Source organism: Chinchilla lanigera, unplaced genomic scaffold, assembly GCF_000276665.1.
Source record: "Chinchilla lanigera isolate Chin_1 unplaced genomic scaffold, ChiLan1.0 scaffold00068, whole genome shotgun sequence".
NCBI lineage: Eukaryota > Metazoa > Chordata > Mammalia > Rodentia > Chinchillidae > Chinchilla > Chinchilla lanigera.
This window is the reverse complement of record NW_004955469.1, coordinates 2,504,311-2,525,472: the sequence shown is the minus strand read 5'-3', so window position 1 is coordinate 2,525,472 and position 21,162 is coordinate 2,504,311. Positions and strand designations below refer to the sequence as shown.

Genomic DNA, 21,162 nt, shown 5'->3' with positions numbered 1-21,162 from the left:
GCAAAAAGTTACCTTCTAGGCTTCCCTATCTTAGAGAGTTACTTCAGGACAAAGTCCACAGAGATGAACAGAAAAAGAGGCAGAAGCAGGAGCTGTGGTCCCCATGGGAAGAGTGGTACCCGCCTTCTGCTGTGCACATGCCCAGGAGTCTGAGGAGAGGAGGACAGAAGGCTCCAGAAGAAATTCTAGGGGCTGCAGTTACTGAAATACCTACTGTGTTTGAATCCCTGAGAAAAGACAGGCATATATGGGGAATGATTGGTAATAAGTACATAGAAAACTAAGCAAAGGGAAAAATTAGACAATTGCCAACTATTACAGTTACCAGTTGCACCAGGGAAAGCAAAATATACTTGAAAGGAGAATACATTATATTTGGTGGTTTAGCTATGAGTAGCATTTACATCATCAAAATGATATCATCATGGAGGCTTTCAAAATAAATTTCTTTTCATTGAAATATAATAAACATTCATCCCTAAGTTCTGGTCTGATAAAATGTTGTGAAAAGTGAAAAGATAGAGGGATGGAAGTGGGCTGTTTTGAGGTAGAATGGAAAAGGGGATGGAAAAAAGCTAAACACTTGTCTTCCTTAGTGGGAAGGCAAAGACAGTACAACAGATTGAAACACAGCAAATTAAGAGTAGCACTGTAAACATGTTACTTGAATTCGTGGAAGGAAGTAGCAAAGGATATGTTAAAGGGAGTAGTACATGGGAAGCCAGGGGGATCACCAGTCTTAGTAAGGAGTCTTGTAGAATTATTTGAGTCTTGAAACTATAAACGTGAAAAACTAATCGAAATAAGAAGTAGCTTATAATTATTTATGGTATATTTGGCAGCAAGTAAGCTTATTTTAAATAGTGGAAGGATAACATGTCTGTAGTATATATTTATATTTATCATTTAGTTATGAAATTAAACCAATTTTAATTGAGATGCTGAAAAAATATATGTAAATAGCATATAGAAAATTGCTTTGTTTGAAAGCATTCAGGTCAGAAAGTATCTTAAGTAGAATGGTATTGTTAGCACAAGATACAGAAAAAGTGAATAAGTAAGAAAAATGAAATGATCACTTCAGAAGCATATGATATAAAGTATGTATTGTGCTTGATCATTTTCCTAATACAGTATTAGTTACTGATAATTGTTTATATATGTTATTTTTACTATATTGGATTGTATCTTTTTAAATTATATCTTTTTTAATTAACTGAATTTTTCTGAATTTCTCATGTCATTTATATATTGCTTCAAAGGAGGACAATGAGATGGAGACATTTGGTGCAACGGTAACACATTGAGTTAGCTCTTCTGTAGCTGATTATTGATGTTATATTTGATCTGGAGCATTAGAAACATAACTGCTGAAAAGTAGCCAGTATATTTGTGTTTCTTAAATATCCTCTTCAAAATCACAGTGTTCCACTCTTCTGAGAAATCTTCCTCGGTTGAATTTTAAATTATGTTTTCTAAAAAATAGTTAAAGCTGTGGATTATTTTTCTTTTTGTTTGCTATTCTTTATACCTAAAATTTTTATAACTACTTATACCTAAAATTTTTATCAGTTAGTGATACTTGAAAAAAATAAGCACAATTATCTATTGAGTGCATTTCCTTTATTGGTCATAAGCAAGAGTTCTGATATCCTTTTTGCTTTGTTTGTCCACAGTTTGTGCTGGTTCTTTGTAACTCAATTGGCACACCCTTGGATCCCAAGTACATTGATATTGGTAAGGAAATGCTAATATTTTTTTCCTACCCAATCAGGTTTCATTTGCAACACTAGTTAAAAAACCTAACAGTAGTATCAATTAGAGTGGTATTTCTCTAAGATGAGATTGACTCTATTTCCTGGTTGTCAGATCTAGTACCAGTTTATACCTGTTCTCATGGTAGAATTATTAACGCACCATTTCACTCTCAGAAGCATTCTGATTAAGACAGACTAATAAAGTATAAATTTATTTATTATAAATTTATTATAAATTATAATATATATTTATAATATTATAAATTATAAAGTTGCATATCTGAAATCCATAATAATTTCATAACTGTCATTGCCATCATTTGCTTTAAATGGAAAATACAATTGTATGGGAATTGGTATGTAATGTAATGATTAGTAAGTAATAAACAGTATTATAGAAAGAATTTTGCTGTTAAACCACTTGCATTATTAATAAACTGCTTGTAAATACCTTTCTTCTATAAAACTGCTTTAGTTGCTTGTAAAAGGGAGTTTACCCTTTTTAGGTTTTTTTTTTTTTTAAATAAAACTATTCTATTAATAGGGATGGCTTTAAAAAATTCCCTGCTTTTCCTTTTCAGAGGACATTGGTTGGTTTAGGTTTACCTTTCCCTCTGTCCAGTAGCTGTGAAAGTCACCCATTACAAAAACTCCAGATCTTGTTCTGAGAAGTTTGTTAGGAATCATTAACAAATGTTCTGTTGCCATTCACTATAACTTCCAAACGTGATGATTTTCTGTTAAAGTGTATGGCACTTTTTGTATATGGTATGATGAAAACTGCTTGATCTAAAACTTAAAAACCCATTGAACTTTATGATCCTGAGAACTAGTCATTTTTTTTTTTCAGATTGAACATTTAGTCTTAAATAATGTTAATGTTACCTTCTAAATGTTTGCATTTTGCTGATAAGCTCTTGGGCTGATTCAAATAAATGTGAGAAATATTTATGGCTTCAAAGATTTTATACTCCATGTTTAGTTTTAGTGTCTTGTTAGCTTGGTCATTTTGATGTATTGCTTTATGTTCATTGTTGAATATCTATGTTTAGATTTTTATACATACATATGTACATACATGTTACTGTTCCTCATTAGAAGGCTTAGGTCCTAAAAATTATTTTAGAAGGTTTAGGTCCTAAAAATTATTTTAGAAGGCTTAGGTCCTAAAAATTATTTTAGAAGGCTTAGGTCCTAAAAATTATTTTAGGACCTTCTCATATGAATATCTTTCATTTATTAGAAGCTAACAGTCTTTAAGGGGTAAATTCTGTCAATCTAGATCTTTTTCTGTTAATATTAAAAGTTTTAATACAGAAACATATGATAGAGTTAGCTTCAAAATAATTTTTATCACAGGTAGACCAGTTTTTAAATAAAGCTAAATGTAAACCCTTCTTCTTCATAAAATGGCAAATACTTGAGGGCATGTTTATTTGTGTTTTTGAGTCTCAGAGCTTTTTTTGCAGTTTTGCTGGCTGAAAATTGAACAAATAGTTCTTTCATTGACCTGCCGCAAACATAGCCAAAGACTCAGCATTTTTGTTTCATACATATCCTGTTTCTTTTTAAAGTTTCTGTGCCAGATTTTCATGAGGACTAGAGACTAAAACAGCAGTAATGAAAAACATGTGTGGCTGGTGCTATTCTAGAATGTATTATTTTTGTTTTGCCATCTGCTCTTCCTCCTAACAATCTGTGTTGAAGTCTTCAAAAGAACTTTGCACATCCGTGTAGAGTGTGGCTGGTGGGGTCTCTTGCGGTCTCTGTGTAAGATTTGTGATGCCCTCTTTTGCTGCTCTTCCATGGAGCCCTCAGGATACCTTTGGTGTTCCTCTACCCAAAGTACTTCTAGCCATGGACTGTAATTACTGATTTTATTTTGATCTTCCCTTTTAGACTTTGAACTTTTAAAAGACTGTGTCTAGTTACTAATTTCTATATCCCCAATACCCAGTACTGTGATTGGCCCATAATAAACATTTATTGAATTTGTGGAAAATATTTTTTTTCTGTCCCGTGTAAAATAGAAAGTAATAATGTAGGGATGGGAAGTGGATGTTGCTCAGTAGTAGAGCCTAGAGGAGTGATGGCAAACCTTTTAGAGATGACTGTCCAAACTGCAACTCCAAATCCACTTATTGATTGCAAAGTGCCAACACTGCAGTTAAACCTGAATGCTTGGCTGCTGGGGCCATGCTGGGGTGATGTGGCTCAAATGCCAACAGAGGGAGCTCTGCGTGCCCACTGAGGCATGCGTGCCATAGGTTCACCACCACCAGCCTAGAGTGTGGAAGGCCTCAGCGCTTAAAAAAAGCGATTATTTATTTAGCCAACCTTTAATGAGTATGTATGTTTGAGATAGTGTAGGGGTCATTGGAAATCATAAGAAATTATGGCATTTCTTACAGAATGTCCAAACAAATAATCAGTCTGATATAGTCAACAATGGCTTAGTGCTCCCTTGCTGCGTGCGTGGATTGTGCGAGGTGCTGAGGTGCTCATGGGAATGTGTAGTTAGAAAACTTGCATTTGGTCTGTGCCTTGAGGGCTAAGTGTTCCTTCAGCAGTGTTAAGGAGGGAAGACAGTGTTGCCAGAGGATGAAGCGGGAAAAGTTGTCAGAAGGGCCAGGCAGCTTGGGCCCCAGCAGTGGGGCCAGCACACAGGTCGCTTTCTTGTGCCGGTCTCTGCCACACGCACCTGTGTTCCAGAGGAAGACAATTTAGTGAGAACGTTTCAGTGCAATTTCAGTTTACCAGTTCTTTTTAAAGGGTTGAGAAATGTTTAAGTTTTGAAGAGGGGGAACATTGCAGATGTAGGCATTTATTTCAGGCCTCAGCATTAAAATGTTACAAGCAGGTTTTATTTATATGTGAATTCCTAAGTTGTTTTAAACTATTTTACATCCAGAGTTAGCTGGTAAGTACTACTTAATATGTCTCAAAGTCCAATTAATGGAAGCATAATTATTAAAAAAAAATTTTGACCAGTACTCTTTGTAGATATTTCAAATTCTTTCTTTTTGGGTATTGAATAGTTGAGAGGCTATGAGGTGCCTTTATCCAGGTGATGTTCCTTTCTTAAAAAGTTTTCTTAAGATTTGGTCTTCTTTTTGCTAGAAGATTGGTCTGGTGGAATGAATCTTTTACTAAAGATCTGTCAAATTTATATTGATGGCCTTATGTACCCATGTAAATTTACTGGATTTACTACTATATTGATTTGAAAGAACATGTATTTCAGATTTTGTTTTTGCTTTTTGTATTGGCTGGAGAATTTTCATAGGGATTACGTTACAAAACTTGCATAGATTATAATTAAAAAGTAGAAACAGTAAGAACAACCAAGCTAATACATGTCCTTCCAAATCCTTCCTGAGGGGCAGCATGTGGCCAGGTCCGGAGCACTGCTGAGCCAGGGGACCTGGGTTTGTGTGCAGCTCTTCAGTCATTTAATGGCTCAGTCTCTTCCTCTGCCACATGGAGGTGATACAGTAATGCCTGCCTTACAGGGTGGGTGTAAGTTAATTTAAGTACTGTACTAGTTTAGAAGAATGCATGGCATATACTTCAAAAAATCAGTCAATATTGACTTTTTCAGTTATTAAGAGCTAGCTGCCTGGGACTGTGCTGTGCTTTATATTTATTTTCTCCTGTAAACCTCAAATGACTCTATAGGTTTGGCATTATCATTATCTTCAACTTACACAATAAGTAATCAAGCTCAGAAATGGCTTGGTTTCTTTTCTCATTGCTGAAGTAAAACACCTGGCACCTAAAGTGAAAGGAGGAAAGATTTATTGTAGCTCACAGTTTGTAGAGGTCTCAGCTAGTTGGCTGGCTCCAAACCAGGGTGGTGTGGCCGAGGGCATCACAGAGAAGAAAAACACAGCGCATGGTGTGGAAGACAGGAAGCAGGAGGCAGCAGAACCTGCAAGTGCAAGAGAGGGCAGCAGCCCTCTTTCTGTCTCATATTCTGTCCAGGCTAACACCCTCAGGGCAGGTAGCACTCACACTCAGGGTGGGCCTTCCCATTATCCACGCCTAGAACTGTGCCAGACCAATCAGTAGACTAGTTTAGTCATCATACACCCTAGATCCCAGCATCACACACCCTAGACCCAACCGCCTCTGAAAAGCCCCACCTATGACCATATGAGGCTTAGGGGGGACATCGAGACACAAGCCATAACAAGAGAGAACAATTCATTTATCTGATGTCACAGTTAGCAAGTACCTGTAATTTAAATCCAGAAGTCTCTTACCTTGAGCCACTAACATTTTAACTTTGAATTAATCAGGCTAATGATAAACTCTTGTGACTATTAAGGTTGCATCAAAAAGAAATGAATGCAATTTATAATTGCAGTTAAACACTGGTTGGAAAGATGCTTTTATATATGCTTAAGAAAAACTGTATTTAATTAGAAAGCAATAAATGTTCAAAGACTTCATATCTAGTTAAGAGCATGATTGTAACCAACATCAGAATATTCATGGTGGAACTTGCTAACTGTGTAGTAAATGTTTCAAGGTTTTGTAAAGTCAAGATCAGGGAAAGTGGAGTCTAAGCTGGGTATGAGCGCCCTCTAGGAGCTTGGCTGACGTTCCCCATGCCTGGCTTTTGCTCTCTCCAGGAAAGGCTTCAACGCCCTCTAGAGGTCATTACTAGTACACATATGAATAGAAAGTCTTGACAACTGTAATAAAAAAAGTAAGTATGACTCAATTATACTGGGTTATCTAGTATATAAGATGATTTAATTTGAATTCTAGAGTTGTTAACCTATTCAGTTAACATCGTACCATCAGACTGCACTTCAATTCTTCAATTTCTCTTACCGCCGGACAGTAGCAAGAGCTCTCTAAATGGTTATTCTTGTTAACATCGTACTTTATTCTGGTCATATTAATTATTGCTTTGTGTAGTATTTGTAAGTAGAAAAATTAAGTTTTACGCTGTTCTAATTAAATTTAGAAAATGGGGACTAAAACGACCTTTTATAGAAGAGTAATTTAGCTTTTATATATTTCTTGCATGTAGTTAGTTTTATATTGTTTCTGTTTTGTGATTGTGGGCACAATTAGTTCTTAATTGGATTTGATGAGACTATTTCATTAAAGGGTACAGAGTGTTAGCTCAATTAAATATTCTCTAAGAAATGGAATAGATGAAAAAATTTGCATAGACTAAATTCCTAAATCAGGAAGGAACTTGGGAAAATATTTTTCTAAGTTGCAGTGGAATATAGAACATGAAATGAAGGGAAGGGATAAATCCTTTTTAAAAAAATTTTATTTTAAAGAGAAAAAATATTTCAAAACAAGATAATAGGAGAGTAACAATGGTCAATATATTGTGTATTGTTATCTTTAAATTAGTTATTCAGAGTACAAGATATAGGCATTTAATTGTCCAAACGATATTGGCACAAACCTTTCAATGAACTAAGAGAAATTAGTAGTGTCACTAATATATATATATTTGCTTTTCCGGGAAGGGATAAATCCTGAATCAAGTCATAATTGGTAGTGGGGTGGAGAGGCAAACCATGTATCAGTTTAGAGCATATGGGTTGTTTCTGCTTTTTGGCTATTGTAATACTTTAATGAATGTGTCTTTGTGAGTTTTTGTGTGGACATATACTTTAATTTCTCTTGAATATATAGGAATGAAGTTTCTAGGGCATATATAATATATATATGTAATTATGTAACTATGTGACATTTTGAGGTACTGTCAAATTGTCTCAGTGGATTTTTACATTTCTACCATTTCTCCACACCCTTGTCAACACTCGTAATTATCTGACTTTTGTCTCTAGCCATTTTTGTGGTTGTCAAGGAATATCTCATTATGGTTTTCGTCTCTGATGTTTAATGATGTTGATTGTCTTTTCATCTGGGTAATGGCCTTCAAAAAATCTTAGTTGGAGAATTGTACCCAGATTCCTTGCCCACTTGTTAATTGGGCTATTAAAATTTTTATGTAGTATATATTTGCAATACCTAGGAATACATTCATTATGGGGAGTGTTGGTATGGGTTATATCACATTACAATCCTTTTTATTTCCCCTGCTTCTTCTTTCTACCCTCTTCCTCCATTGCTAGATCCCCTTCCCATCTGGATAAGGCACCAACCATTCCCAAACTCAAAGTCACAAAGGTGGATTCCTAAGATTTCTTTTAAGTGTTACAGTTTTAGCTCTTGCATTTAGACCTTTGAACCATTTTGAGTTAATATTTTTATAGTCCTACAAACTTTTGATTACTTTCTGATTGGAGAGGCTGTATATGGGTATTTTGAGACAGTAGGTATTCTGCATCTTTGTAAAATGAGGGGTTGGGCTCAGTGATTACTGAAGTGCTTTGGAACATATTCTGTGATTCTTCATAACCATAACTTAATTTTCTTTATATTGTTTTTAATAGTACCACTCTTTGTTACAATGACCAAAACCCATGTGATAGCAGCTTCAAAGGAAGCATTTTATATCTGGCAATATCGTGTGGCAAAGAAGCTGACAGCATTGGAAATCAATCAGATCACGCGATCTCGGAAAGAAGGGAGAGAACGGTATCTTTTCTGAAATATCTTCCTCTAGTAGCTTAATCATATCAAATTTAAATCAGACATAGTTAACTGTAATTGTTATGCTTGAGAAAGGTAAGTTGCCTTGATCAGCAAAAATATCTTTCCATTAATTTGAATATGTTTTAAATCAATCTGTTTAAATTTATCAAATAGAAGACAGCATAGTCTAATAAAAGAAAGTCCTTACAGGCTGGAAATACAGGTGTTTTGTAAGAAAGTGCTGTCCTCACTCCCCCACTCTAGCATATTAGGGTTATTATGTTACACTGAAATACCCTTACTCAGTTGAGGTCTAAATGTCTTAACTAAAGCTTCATTTCTGTGGGCTATGGGTCTTTCCAGGAGGGCAGGGTGATTCTGATTTTGGTTACCAGAGGAGAAGCAGGTGCTCAGACACAGGTAGAGAAGGAGCCTTTAGGTGGGGTGACTTAGGAATTTGGGTTCTTTCCCTTTGCCTGGATTCCAGGGAGTCTGGGGTTGGAATGACTTCTGGTATGTGAAAGTCAGGATGACTCTGCCACACGGAAAGGTGAGGGTTAGGCAAGAAGGGCTTCAGTAGGAAATCTCAGGTGCAGGTGTATACACTGTGCTTTGTAAGTTATTTTGTTTGTGTTGGTGATACCTTCTCCTTTTTGTTTTTGTAATTGCAGCAGTGGAAACATGGCTAGCATTGTCAGGTTTGGCATTCCCTGGAGCAGACTAAGAACAGAAGTAAAAGGTGCAAACATGTTAATATAATCAGTCCATTATAGAATCCATGATGGGTCTGTTGGCAGCAGACTTCCCCACTGGTTTGAAGATCTCATCTTTCTATGGCCACATGTTCCAGGATGGCATCCGTAATGATGATGTATGACAAGTTATGAATTTTCTTTATGAGGTAGATTTGATGGATCCTGGTAGAAGGAATCTAGCATATTTATTGTTGGTTTCATCTGTATGGTTACTTGGAGTTTGGTAGTATCTAGGTGAGAATAACCAATTTTTTGGAGAAATTAGTATTACTGTGGCGGTGTTTTATACATCTTGTGGTTGTACTTTCCTGCTAGTTGTTCAAGACCAAGTTAAAGTGAGACCTCTGTTAATTAAAATTAACTTCTTGCTATCTATCAAGGTCAGCCAAATCTCCTCAGGATTTACCTTGGTACCATGTACAGTGCCTCTCAGTTCTGCTGTTGTGTCAACCCTCCGGATGAGTCATGACCATTGCTTGACCAAGTTGCTTTCTCTGAAAGTTTGAGAGATTTTTCTTTCCTGGTGACTTTCTTTAGGCATAGAATATTGAAGCAAAGGTTCTCTTATGTCCTGGGTCCTCACTGACCTCAGAGGGCTAGGGCTAAAATATTGGCTATCCACTTAGCCTACCTATCTTTCTAATTTTTGGTGTCCAAACTTCAGCTGTTGAACAGCCAGAAGAGAAGGTTAATGACATTACATTGTAGTAGGAGCGCCTTGGAATGTAAAGTATAGCCAGAAAACTGTTGTTTTTTTCTTTAGCAACCAAGGATGTTCTAGTAGTTAAATCCCTATAAAATGTTAACAGATAACAGTTATGTGGTTTTACGGAGAAAATTTGAGATCAGCAGCCATACATAGTAGTGCAGCATAACAGATATGATGACATTTTTTGAAACACATTTAAATCTCCATCTTGAAATAGAATAACCTTTTTAGTCAATCATCCCTACCTAATACATAAGAAGCTTTTACCTAATTTGTTCACCTTTAATAAGATGTCACTGAACAAGTTTGTAATATTGTCTGAGCTGTTCAGTATCTAAGTATCCCTAAATGTAGTGGCATGTACATAGCATACACATCACATAGGTTTTTACTAAAAATTATCATTTGACTGAAGACCTTGTGTTGACTTGACATGAACCTCTTATTACATGTATCTGGGGCACAAGAGAATGGCAGATGTCTATCACTATAAACAATTCCAGTTTTATACTTTAGAATAATATACATTTGGAAGGCATGAATGCATTTAATACACCATGAAATTAGCAATAACAAATTGTCATTATTTTGTTTCTTGATTTAGTTTTGTACTAAGAACATCTTTTAATCTGAAAACCTTATTGTCTTCTTTTTTGAAAACTTAACTTTTTGATGATGACCAATGTAAATATATCACAATAATATATTTTGAACAGTATTTATTGGGGTGTCTCGCATAAGGCTATGAAAATTATTGGGGCTTACCATTAATGAACAAGGACTAGAAGAATGTTTCCAGGCAGCTGCTTTCTTATTCATCAGTTGGAGTCCTGTCCAATAGTTTCTTCTCACCCTAAGGGACTTTTGTTTAATTATCTTAATAAATTTTTGATAACCCATGAAAACACAATCTTAATACTTAACATATTAAATTTGAACAAAAGACTCTCAAGTCATAATACATAAACAACAATATGCATAACATTTATAAAAGCAATTTTGACATCATTTTGACCAGCTGGCAACCTTGGTGGAAACATATCCTTTATTTTAGATGACATTTATCTATAAGCCAAATTAAATTATAGGCAAATGTTTCAAAAATGCAAAAAAATACAAAAAAGAAAAATTTATTCAGCTCAAATAAAACAGCTGTTTACAGATTGGACAGAGAGACAAACAAAGACACACATGCAAGACAATTTGCTTATAAAATCAGAGTGCATTCAAATATATTTTTGTCCAAATTCAATCATAATAATTTTTATAATTTTTTAAGTTTATAATTATAAAAAGACTAGTCAGATTTTTTTTTAAACAGGTGAATTAGCAGAGATCTCTTATAAGAAGAATTTGAAAAAAATAAAACCTTTTATCTAATTTTGGGCCAGTCGTGTCTGGTTCATGATAAATCTTAGGTGGAGAATCTGCCTAAGTAATGGGTCTAAGTAATGGTGGGTTAGGAACATAAGTCCAATACTCCCATTATAAACAACCCTTTCTTTAAGATTTTTTAGCATCTGAATTTCAAAAGGGAAGTGAGAAACAATCTCATTATGATCATTTCACTGAGTTCCAACTGGGAAGCAAGTGGGGGTGCCAAAAATTTCTCCTTTTGCAGCTGCTTGTTCCTTTAAAATCTCTAAGTTTCTAGATAGAACTATATGGAATGTTCTTTTGATAGGGTTCTGCTCCTGCCTAGGTGTCTCTGCTGGGAGCTCTTTTGTTTCCTCTGCATCTGAGTCAGGGGCTGTTGACTATAAGCTCTGCAAAGGACTTAAAACTGAACGAACAAGGTTCAAGTTGAGAATGTCTCAGGGGAAATGACTTTTCCTGTTCTGTATACCTTTTTAAGATTTTTTTCCAACTCTTTCCCAATTGTCAATATCTACAGTGCCTGCCCAAGGAAAAGATGAATTATATTTGGTTACCTCTTATAATAACATTTTTCTTAGGTCTTTTTTTTGGCATATGAGTGCCAGAGCATTTAAGCAAACTTTGGGGCAGCTTTATGTATCTTTACTCTTCAGTTGAAAATTTTTGGCCCATTTTACTCCTGGATAAAAATGGCTTGTTCACAGTGGAAAGATTTAACCCTATTTTTTGTGGAATGCTTCTCATCTCTCATTTCTCCAGGCATCCCTGGTGAAGTTTTCATCCTGTGAAGGCCTGCTCCATCTCCCACACTTTCTACTCTAGGTAGACTTACTTGTTCAGGCTGAAAATTTCCAGTCCAAGGACTATCTGTCCCTGTTTGGGCACCAGTTATCGGGTTAGTAATATCCCTTAGTTATTGTGGGCTGATCAGGTCTGCAATCTCCCAAATGAGAAGGTAAAGACTAAATAAAAACAGGCAGCTGGGATGATCTCAGGGCTCCAGGAGGATCAAAGCCCTCACATAGTTCTAGATTCTCTCAGGGCTAAGACCAAGACTTTCTGGGTGGCCCATATTTATTTGGTTACCAGAAGAAGGGAGGGGAGTACTTAAGAAGGGTAGAATCACTCAAGGACTTCTCCAAGTAAGGTATTAAATTAATCCTTGATAAGGATTAAGTTAATCCACCTAGGAGTGAGATGCTTGAGGTTATGGTCTTTATCAAGTTGAGATCAGGTCCAGGTGTCTTTGGCTGTGATCTTATCTTGTCCTTTGAGGCTTTCCGATGTAATTCACCATTATAGGCTTTAGTAGGGATTAATGACTCATAGAAGTTCACTTACTATGAGTCTGTTGCCCACTTCCAGACAAGCGGCCTAGGCTTTGGACAGATTAACAGATAAACATAAAAAAGCCAGTTGGTGAATTTAAATCCTGCTTAGGGCTGCTTTGTAGTGGTCTCCATCAGTACCTTGTGTTTGTTTTTGTTTGGTTGTTACCCAGATCTTTAGGTGAAGCATTGGGATGTTTTAACCTAATGAGTTTAGATGAGGGCATAGGCCTAATGGTTTGAGTCAGGACAGAAATTCAGCTTGCTTTTTCAAATCATCTTCTTCCCTTACACTACCATTCATCAGTTGGGACATACAGGTTGTTTCTTTTTTTGGCTTAATGCAACCTTCCCTTTTGTTCCCCCGCTTCCTTTCCCTTCTCTTAAGACTCACTCATATGTGAATTCACTTTGAAGCAGAAAATGACTGTTGGAAAAGTCATGCCCAGTTTTTTCAGTGGTTCTGGAAGAGTAATTGGAAAGAATCTTAGGCCAGTGTGAGAGCAGTAGCACATGGTGGTCCTGCTGCTGCTGGGCTTGCTGTGTAGCAATCCTCAGTAGAGGCCCAAAGTCTTCAGGGAAAAGGTGGTTCTTAGGGCACAGGTAGGGCAAATGAATCTAGTCTCTCTGCAGAGCAAGTGTTTCCCTCTAAGGGATTCTGGCTTTTGTTTAAATCCAGAAGATAACAGTTCCTTGTCTTTCTACCTGGGATGTGTCAGTAACTTGGAGCAGGTTCTCCTTGGGTATTAGCACCTTGGTAAGTCCCATCAGTACTACTATGATTGCCATTTTACAAAGACAAAAGTGAGGCACATAACTTTCATTGTTTGACAAAGGTCTTCAGCTGCTAAGTAGAGATGGTGTGTAAAGCCAAGTTTATCTGACTTTGAAGAGGCCTTTCTTGTTTTATGAGATGTACCACATGTTCTCTTATCTAGATGCCCCTACCACAAAGCCTTGTGCACTCATTGAAGGTGATTGGATTGGGGATCCTTATATCTGACTTGCTGTTAGGAGGCAGGATCTGATGGGGTGTGTGTGGGTGAACTGGAAAGGTTTATCTTCTTCCTTGCTCTTCCCCCCGTCTGCTTCCTGACTGCCAGTAGGTAAGCAGCTTTTCCTCTGAGCCCCTCATCAATGCTGTCCTGGAACTGACCAGAATAAACTTCTCTTGCTTTAAGTTTTGGTTGTCAGGCATTGTGTCTTGGCCACGAGCAAAGTGGCAGACCACTTCATTTCCTGGGGGCCTCCTATTCTCATCTTTGACTTTTGTGGTGACTAAGTAGGACTGGACCTGTTCCATAGAAGTGTATTAAAATACAGAGATGTGCTTCTCAAAAATGCTAAAGTTAGATGTATTGCATGTTTTTGTATTTACATACATTTCTGTTAGACTTATTTAGTGTTTGCTCTATTACATTGATGAAAGTGTAATTACAATTTCAAATTAACAATTATAAAATTCATCGTATTTAAATGTAGAAAATGGCAGGATTGTCCCATGATTATTTTACAGCTACAGCATCCTGAACTCCTTGTATGTGTCACACTGTGCTTAGGTGCTTTAAAACTTCATTTTATTTGCTTCTCAAAAATGCTAAAGGAGGGGGATTGTTATCCTTATTTTATAGAGGAAAAAGCTGAGGCTGAGAGAAGTTAATTTCCCCAAGGCTTCAAAGTTACTGTGTAATCAAGAATATTAAGTTCTTCAAAAAATTTCATTCTTTTTCATAATTTGGCAGACACTGCAGAGCACCTGACCATGTTGGGGACTGGAGAAAAGTCTCCACCTCCGTCCACCACCACCCAGTGAGCGTGCGCACAGTCACCTGCAGCCTCTGTGCTACCATGAGTGTAGGCGTTATAATAAATGGCACGGAGAGGCTGCAGCCTCCCAGTGCGGGAGGGGTAGTGAAGTCTTCCCTACTTGCATCCACTACAGCTTTCCAAAACCATACAAGTTTTACTTTTATTAAACATGTTGGTATAAGGGAAATCATGGAGAACCAACAGAGAAAATCCATGTAAAAGGGACTCCTTACTAGTAGAATAAGTTAAACCATCTCTCTCAGCTAATGAAGTTCACTGGGAATATGTAATTTAGTGTTCAGATTGATTGGGGCACAGCTTTCACAAACAGGTCAGTTGCATTATTAGTAAACACTTGTTTCTACCTTTATGAGATTCAGCTATATTAGGAACTCTTTAAAATAATCAGTATTATACTTTGGTTTCTTTTCAGATTGCATAAATCTTTTGCTGTTTTAAAAATAATCAGTATTTTTTATTAAATGACAGTATTCATTGGAGTTACTCAACCGTCTAATTGTTTTAGAGATTATGAAGTAGTATAACTCTTTCTTAAAAGTTTTTCAAAATTCTCCTTTTTTTTTTTTTTTTTTAACAGAATCTACCATGTTGATGATATTCCTTCTGGATCAGTGGATGGGGTGCCTGATTATAGTAAAGCCATTCAAGTAGGTAATTTTGTTTTTGCCAGAAAATGTTAATATCTGTACATTTGAAAATAATTTTATTTTGAGACCTGAAAAAGAATTTATTTCTTGTGAATAGGATACTAGTTTAGCAATTCTTTAAATTTTTTTCTATTCTGAAAAATACTCATTTTTAAATCTTAGAAAATCTCAAACTAAATAAAGGTGATAAGTAATCAGTAGGATACTACTTAGAAAACTTGTTACCTAAAAATATTGGGGACCTAGTTCCTCCTCCCTTTCCTGTCTCTTCCCTCTGAGTAGTTATCTATTTGTTGGCTACTCAACAGATCCACTGGCTATAGGTTGGTGTGCCGTCTCTGGCATATTAATGAATATTCTTATTTTTATAGATAACATGCAACTACAGTGTCTTGAACCCTTTGTGTGTGTATGTCAGATTGTGCCTGTGTACTTTAAAACTTCATTTATTTGCTTCATTTATTCTCTGAAGCAAATAAAAAAGCAAACGTAACTGCTAGTATTTTAGTAAGCTTTTGGGATGCTTTTTCTCACAGTGTTTAAAATAGTACCTGTTTTTGATAAAGCTCTTTCATATCCAGTTTCTTATCTGATACTCATAATCCCCACAAGTCAGCCCGGTGTCTCCTTTCTACCTCACTGATCAGAAAACAGAGGCTAGTTCACTAATGAACTTCAGGTTCTAAAACAGTTCATTAAGTAGCAAGGCAAGGACTCAGGTTTACATCTTTTCATTGAAGATCTAGTGAGCTCTCTGCTAGAATATGCAGGAGTCCCTATGGTCATCTCCTGTCTGTCCATTTGCTCAGTAGGAGTTCATGCATGTCTTTGTTGTGTCAGACAGTGGAGTAAGAAGCCTTTTCTCCCATTAGCAAATGTTTAAGAAATTTAAATATGATTCATCATCAACTTTTTCCTCTATCCTCACATAAAATCTGCTCCATCTTAAAAATGATAGCTGAAGTCTCCATTGTTAACTGCATATATTCTTCTGTCAACTGCCTTTATCCCTTCAGAGCTAAGCCTCCTGAAAGAACATTCTGTATTCATCTTCTTCCCCTCACCATTCATTCCGTTTTTACTACATTGCATTCTGGTTTCCAATTCCCTTGACTTGCCATATCTGGTAGGAATTTTTCTTTATATTATTTGCTCTATATATGACATCAATATTTTTAACTGTACTTTTCTGCCTGGCTCTACCTAGTTGGGCTTTCTGTCTTCGTCTTCCTAGTCCAGGGTGCATCTCCACATCTCTGATTGTGATGGTCTCAGGTCCAGTCCTAGGCCATTTGCCTAATGCTCTTATTGAACTCTACTCCTTTAACTGTGTGCTGGTGACTCTGATGCCTGTCTTTCCAATGGTGAGGTTTTCTAATTTCAGAGTGATATATTTCTTGCTGTCTGGATAGCAAGAGAATAGATGGCTCCAAAGCATCCCAAATATAACCTCTCAGATACTGAACTCATTTTGCTTCCATATATATTATGATTGTATCTGTTCAAAAATAGTGAATCACTAAGTCCTGCTGGTTCTGTCTTCTACATGTCTCAAGATTGGCCTACCATCCCATCTCTACATCAGTTCAGTACCATCAATTGCTACCTACGTCACTGCAGTGACTTCCCATCCAGAACTCAACAGAACTTTTTGTGACAATGGAAATATTTCATATCTCTGATGTTTGGTGCAATAGCCACTAGCCACGTGTGGTCACTGAGCGCTGAGGAACTGTATTTTCAATTTTATTTTACCTTAATTACTTGAAAATTATATTTCCATAGTGCCCTGTGAAGAGTGGATGTGATATTGAATGGCACGGCACAGTCCATTTACTTGATCTTCCCCACTGCTACAATGCCAGCCCAATTTTCACACTGCCAGCCAGTGCGTTCTTTATAAAATGTTATCATGTCACAGATGGTCCCGTCCCCTTATAAGTATTAACCTCCATAACATTCTTGTAGTTTCTCAGAGTACAGACACCCACAGCCTCTCTTCTCTCTGCCCACATGTCTTCCCCTGTACATTCCTCAGGTAGCAGCTGTACTAAATAAAATCACTTAGTTTCCTGATACTTTTGATTTTAAAAACATTTTATTTTGAAATAATTATAAATTCATCAGAAGTTATAAAAATAGTCTCTTTACTCAGCTTCCCTCAGTGGTGACATCTTATATAAATGTAGTATTATATGAAAACCAGAATTTACATTAATGTTTTTTGGGTAAATGACAGCCTTATTCCTTATTCAGCGTCTACTGTTCGCATTTACTAGTGTGTGCATAGTTTTATGTAATGTTACCATCATACAGGAACTTTCTGCATGCCACTTCATTTTCTCACCTGCTTGCCAGCACCAGCCCTATCCCCGGACAACCACAAATCTGTTCTCTGGCTGCTTAGTTTTGTCACTTTGAGGCAGTTTAAGGAATAGAATCGTCAGAAACCAAGCACGATGCCTTAGGGAACCATCAGGTGGTGGCAGAGCCTCAGATTTCACTCTTCTCAGCATGCACCGGTCCTTCTGCCCTTGGTTCATCTTTCAGAACTAAGCTCTTAGAGTTCTGTCTGTTTCTGTGTGAGTTCAGTGCCTCATGCTGTGTTCTCCTAACTCCTGTTCGTACTGCTTTTATTTCTTAAATAATATTCTTTTCATTAGGTGTCTTCCCTAGTATACTTCTGAGTAACACCCAAGGGTAAATATTTTTTCTGAGTATCTCTAATACTTAGTTCTGTGCCTGGCATGTAGTAAGTGCTCATTAATTAAGTTTCTGTTAATAAATATATTCTTGACTTCTCCTCTCATGTATTTTAGGGCACAAGAGATCCAATTTGTGCAATAACTGCATCTGATAAGACATTGATTGTGGTAAGTTGTAAAAAACTTATTTTTGGAATAATAATTGTTTGAATTATAAAATCTAGGGTAAAGCAGTGAGTTTTGAGTTTGATTATCATCTTGTAACCACCCCAAGTTTTACTAAATCTAATATAAAAATTGAGAAAATTTTAAACCTTGCCTTACAAATTCTTCACCATTTGCAGAACGTAGCTGTTGATAAAAGCAGTAAAACCGTGGCCAGATAAGAAGATAAAGTAAACACATTTAGTGTTTGACACTAAGTTGAAACAACCCTCGATAGCGTTAAAGGGTGTAGGACAGATTGCATGGTGGCAGGAGGACCTAGAATGATTTTTTCCTGATATTTTGTATTGAAAAATTGCTTTGGCTCAGCTACTTTCATAAGACTTAGAATGAAGAGGTGATATGTTTACTAACCATAAAATAAGGAAGACCTTGGCAAATTTCTGTTGAGTCTGTCAAATAGAATCAACGGTGTAAGCCAGGCATGGTGGTGCATGCCTGTAATCCTAGCACTTGGGAGGCTGAGGCAGGAGGACTGTTGTGAGTTTGAGACCAGCCGGGGCTACAAAGTGAGCTCAAGGCCTGCCTGAACTGTATAGCAAGACCCTATCTCAAAAAGAAAAAAAAAGAATCAATGGTATAGTGTGTTTTCCTGAGCTCTGGAATTTGAAAATGATAATTTTAGAAATATATGTTTACTTTAATACAGTAATGTTGGTGGCACTGCATTTGAATTATGTAAACAGAGGCCTCATACTACATATTTCCACAGTTCCAGTTATATTCTCTCACTATTGGCCGATTTTATAGGAGGAAAACTCTTCAGAGCAGTGCACTCTTTAGCATTTCCACCTTTCTGAAAGGCCCCCTGAGAACCCTGCGCTGGCCTGTTAGAAGACAGGAGGCACGCCCATTGCCAGGCACGGGTCGGGGGGCTTCGACACTGCAGCTCTTTCCTGTCTGTTGTACTTGTTGCTGACCTGCCAGCCTTGTTGTTTGCCTAGAGTTGCATAGGAATGTGTATTGTTTTAGTTTTCAAACGTATTTAAACTAATACACAAGGTGTCACTGCTCCCCGATCATCTTTTCGCTTCCCAGAAGCTAGTGTCAGATTGCTGAGTACAGGATAAACATTTAGCCTTTTAGTTATAGTTATTTCATTTTTTAAAAATTAATTTTAATGGTATACTTTTGATATACATACACTTTCATCATAGGGAAAGTTACAGCTGTTTCATACCATGGTCTTCTGTTGATTTTTCACTTGAAATTTAATTCAACAAGTGCTTTGTATTTTAGCTTTTAACATACCTCCAATATTAAACTAGACAACTGTAAACAACCATATATATATATATATTTTTTCCTTGTAAGAATATGTGTATTACTAAAGAGCTAGGATTCTGTCTTTTTTTCTTCAGTACTACATGAAAATTATAGTTACTTCAAGTGCTTTAAAAAGGTAACATAATTTACTATGAGAGCTGGGAACTTGCTAGGACAGCATCACTTTGGTTTTAAAACAAATGTGTGGATATACTGTGAGACCTGTAGTTGTAGTTTGATAATATTATGGTAAATATGCTTTAGTAATCAAATGTAATTTTCATAGGGTCGTGAGTCTGGCACCATTCAGAGATACAGTCTTCCTAATGTTGGATTGATCCAAAAGTATTCTTTTAGTTGTCGAGCCTACCAGTTATCCTTGAATTGCAACTCTAGGTAAGCCTGAAAGCTCTTCTCATGGGGTGGTAGAGTTATTGATTGAGAGGTTTGGATTCGTGTAATAATTGTGAAGGTAGATGTATTTTTATGAACTTGTCGTAAAGCTCAGTGTGGTTTTACTATACTGTGTTTGGTCTTTCTCTACTAGGCGTATGAAAGTATTAAGACTTTTATATTTTCATAGTAGTTGATTTAATCTCTTTGGATATGTTTTCCTCATGAGGCAGCAAAATGAGGAATAGGCTATATTTTCTGTTAAATTTATTTAAAAATTTAAAGTTGTTTCTACCATATTCCAAGTTTATAATAAACCAATATTGAAGAATGGTGATAGATAATTATACTCATGACACTGATAATAATTTTACAATTCTCCCTTCCCTGATTGCATCATTTCTAGCCGTCTTGCCATCATAGACATCTCAGGAGTTCTGACTTTCTTTGACTTGGATGCTCGGATAACAGACAGTACAGGACAGCAAGTAACTGGGCAGCTGTTAAACCTGGAGCGGAAGGATGTCTGGGATATGAGGTGGGCCAAGGACAACCCTGATCTCTTCGCAATGATGGAGAAGACAAGAATGTATGTTTTCAGAAACTTGGATCCTGAGGTAAAAACAGGAAATGAGCAGTAAATATTCACAAAGACTGAGCCAAGTAGCAAAACCTGGATGTATCCCCTTTGCTTCTTTAAGAGATTGGCTGCATAAATTTGTGAAAGGAAATGGAAACATTTCTATGGAGTTTTAAAATATTTGGTCTCAAGTGGGAATAATACTCATCTTTTAAGTATTCTTTGCTTTCCCTCAAAGGTACTCTCTGTTCTTTTTGAAGTATGGAGTCATGGTCACTAGGTAGTCTTTTTTTTCTTTTCTTATCAAAGTTCCAAGAAAACAAAAGAAAATCAGTAATCTTATTTACCAAAATTTCTTAAGGGAATCTAACGAAAGCTGTGGTTTTGAAATTGCCTTTTCCTTTCATTTGCCCCTGCCTGTGCCTACTTTATTTGGTACTTGGCTTGTCTTACACATACATCTATCATACGACTTACTAATCCATGTTCTTTCTTCATTCAGACATTCTTAAAATGGGCTAGTATGGACTGTGATTAGTCTTCTCTCTCAGGTATCAGGAAGCCTCTTTCTCATAAGGTTACATTTTTATTTATTTATTTTTATTTTGTCTTGTTTGGTTTTGTTTTGTTTTTTGGTACTGGGGGTTAAACTCAGGACCTTGCACTGACAGTTGAGCTATACCCCAGCCCTATTTTTGTCTTTTTTTGAGACAAGGTTTCACTATGCAATTCAAGCAGGCCTTAAACTCACTTTTTAGCCCAAGCTGGCCTCAAACTCATAGTGATCCTCCTGCCTCAGCCTCCTGAGTACTGGGATTATAAACATGCACTACTATGCCCGGCTCATTTTTATTTTTTACTTTTGGTTCACATTAGTTAATTTTTATGCTCTGGATTTTTTTTGTTATTCCATTTATCTATTCTAGACCAACTGTTAGCTCTTGTGTTTACAAAATACACAATAATTTGAGTAGCAATCTAATCAAGAAGATAAATCTTTTGAACTATGTTCTA

The 21,162-nt window shown here is 36.5% G+C and overlaps 1 protein-coding gene across 1 annotated transcript in view; it reads left to right on the top strand.

The window, feature by feature from the left end:
- Wdr35 (WD repeat domain 35) overlaps positions 1-21,162 on the top strand; it is a 61,591-nt gene that overhangs the window by 21,090 nt on the left and 19,339 nt on the right. Inside the window, exons 11-16 of the mRNA XM_005400340.2 lie at positions 1,677-1,737; positions 8,192-8,336; positions 14,910-14,979; positions 17,799-17,852; positions 19,462-19,571; positions 19,975-20,185. Coding sequence (XP_005400397.1) covers positions 1,677-1,737; positions 8,192-8,336; positions 14,910-14,979; positions 17,799-17,852; positions 19,462-19,571; positions 19,975-20,185 — 651 coding nt within the window. The remainder of the gene's footprint in view (positions 1-1,676; positions 1,738-8,191; positions 8,337-14,909; positions 14,980-17,798; positions 17,853-19,461; positions 19,572-19,974; positions 20,186-21,162) is intronic.